At 46.3% G+C, this 2,992-nt stretch overlaps 1 protein-coding gene across 1 annotated transcript in view; it reads right to left on the reverse strand.

Moving 5' to 3' along the window:
- Window positions 1–933: 933 nt before the first annotated feature.
- Window positions 934–2,992, reverse strand: part of T265_10534 (hypothetical protein) — a gene marked incomplete at both ends in the record, with an annotated part of 70,166 nt that continues 68,107 nt past the window's right edge. The window contains one exon of the mRNA XM_009176930.1: window positions 934–1,198. Coding sequence (XP_009175194.1) covers window positions 934–1,198 — 265 coding nt within the window. The remainder of the gene's footprint in view (window positions 1,199–2,992) is intronic.

The following is a 2,992-nucleotide window of genomic DNA, read 5'->3' on the forward strand; positions in this document are numbered from 1 at the left end:
GCAATTACTACTGACCGTCCGTTGGTGAATTAGACTACACGTTACTTGTCAGATAGGACACCTAGATCGTGCGTTTAGGCTAAGTAACCTATTCCTTGCTTTGAGATCACGGCCTTAGCACAGGATCGTACAGTTGGCGTTTGCCAATAGACTATTTAGATGCAAAAGATTTTCCTCCCTCCATTCGGTTCCGCGACCAGAATACGGATGAAAATCACGTAGCCACAATCGCTGGAAGACTTTGAGGATGTTTCAGAGGTGACTCGACTGGTAACCGATCGGGGGAAGATGGCGGCACTTAAGAACTTTCTCAGAGGCGGGCGAATACGGCTCTCGTTACCGCCGGATAAAACCCTCGATAGATGGACTAGGCTGCCGCGAATGTAGCCCATGCAGCGAAATCTGACACACGGACCGACCACCAGGAGGCTGTGAGGCGATTCAAGTCTGCCAGAATAGGACCAGGATGTGACCCGATCGTGTTTTCTGCTAGCCTGCAGCAATGATTGGATCGTGCCTTGCCGGGACTGCCCGCGGTCTCTCATCAGCAGTTGCTGTCTGACCAGTCCGTCGAAAGTGTGCAACCGGGACTTTGGGCCCATTTGCGCTTAGCAAGGAGAACTGGCCAGCTTAGCTTGAAGGAGTTGGTGCAATTGTCATGTTGATAGACCGGAGCATTACTGGCCAGACTGCAGCCGCAGGAGAAGTGGGAACTCATTGGTGGACCAAAGTGGGACAAGTGATCAAGCAGCTTGCGGCCATGAAGGCAGAGCAACGGATACATGCTCGAATGGAGCTAGGCTACTACTGCGTCGTACCTGATCTCTGGAAGAATCATTGTCGCCGCACGCGACTACATTCAAATAACAACTCTCTTTGAAACACCACATTTCCGGAGTGTGAGTGCTGTGGTGCAGATTTCGATATGAGCCGTTATCTAGGCAGACGGGAAAAAGGAGCTCTGTATAGTTGTTGAGGGTCCAGAGTGTCACTGAGGAAGAGGGGTGGAAGCTGAATGGAGACCGTTTGCGCTGGTCGAGAAGACACTGGGTCGATTCCGATTGAAAAATGACGAACTTTCAATGCAATCGGTGCGCCTGGGTAAAATTCGGTCCGGCATGATTTCCTTATAAGCACAGACATGAAACAGACAAGTTTGAGAGCGGGTTTTCTCAAGAGCGCGGAATCCATGGCAGGCCTGAGGTGGAGCAAACTGGTGACAAATTATGACCTATTCAAACTTTAAGGTTTCCCAAGCACTGCCGTAAGCGAACCGCCTGACCAAGTCTTCCGTTTTGTAAGGTTCCGTTAGTACAGTCTGTGATCAGGCAGCACTCCGGAGTGTTCCAAGGAGATTATGGTCTTTTTGGCTTCTGCTTGCGGACAAACACCAAACCTTTTCTTTATCCAAACGCTTCTGGCCTTGCGGCACCTTTCTGCTACCGCCCTATCTACAGAATGGTCAATAAGCAAGTTCAAGAAATGATGAAAAAGGGCACTAATGATAACAGTGCGTACAACAAAATGCCGCTCAGTAGTCGCACAATAGAACTGATTTCTCGAAAGCAACGGTATTTTCGGGCTTGCGACTTCATAGGGTAGAATGTCTATGTATATTTTGTATGTTCCTATGTTGCCGCAAATTACCTACCATAATGATCTGTTTAGGTGAGTGAATCTTTGAGGTCAGCAAACACCGGCGACTGTGAATACGTTGCCTAATGTAATAATGAATTGCGACTTTTGGAAAACGTTGACTCAATTACACTGGAGGGAACTTTCAGATAATTTTCCAGAAGAAATAATCCTCTTATCACTCTAGAATACACATGGCATTTGGGGATGCAATGTATGCGGGTGCACTCCTGCAAACAACTTTTGGGCGATAATTGCTGGTACTAGTTAAAATCCCGCAGTATGTATTCGTTATTTGCACAATGTTTTGCAAGTTTGCTGGCAAAAGGCAGAGTTTTCCATTATATGTTGTGAATTATACCAGTAAGACCTGGACGTTGATCGATCGAATTAAACGACCGTAAACCGGGTGGCAACTGTCCCTCCGGTTGTATGTAATTTTGATTTGTTCCTATATTGCACTGCGTACAACCAGCGTCACGGATACTCGCAACTAGCCATTAAATCGGAACGAACATAGAAAGCGCCGTTAACGATTGGGGACAACCGACATCAATTCAGACGAATGCCGTTTGGCATGATGGGTGACAACGCATCGTTCGATACTTCGCAACACGAAGAGACTTGTAGTGGTCTGGCTACACAATAAGTTAGTTTACCAAGAGTGTGTGGCAAACAAATAAAAATGATTACGCTAGGTTGGGTGTACAAAAATAAAGAGACCAGACGGAACAGACTCACTAATAATTGTTCTCTTTAAAATAGTTCGTCGTTGGCCCAGGTCAGTGAATAAACAACAATCCAATTATGTTGGTCCAGAGGTCTTCTTCTGAACAATTCCCACATATAATAGATTCCGAAGATGTCTGAAATGTTTTGGTACCAGAGTTAGTACATGAGACTCGCGAATGACCGCTTCAAGCGCGAGCGAACTCAGAAGAGAGAGTCGAAACACGTGACCACGCTTGTATTCTGTGAATTGTACAAGTGCGCGTTTTTGTAGTTTTCGTATTCAAACAAAAAACGATTATGCAATTGATGGAGTACGTAGTGGTATAATGGAAGTAAAATAAAGGTACAAAACGCCACAGACTACAGAATTTTGCCGTAGACGCAGACGGTGCCATCGTGTATAGCATTCCGGAAACAAACCACACAGTTCATTTGAAAGCCGAATTAAGCCGCATTCGAAAGGCTGGCCCACGGATAAACAAGGCCGATGTACAACTCGCTCGAATTTCGGTGACACTTTTCGGAGAGGTAAACGCACTGCCTGAAAAACTGACAAGGTTTCTGTACGGTATAATCCCAAATTCGAAGCGGTCCCAGGTCAGTTTCTCAGACAAGCAACATGCCC

Source organism: Opisthorchis viverrini, assembly GCF_000715545.1.
Source record: "Opisthorchis viverrini unplaced genomic scaffold opera_v5_374, whole genome shotgun sequence".
NCBI classification, from domain to species: domain Eukaryota; kingdom Metazoa; phylum Platyhelminthes; class Trematoda; order Opisthorchiida; family Opisthorchiidae; genus Opisthorchis; species Opisthorchis viverrini.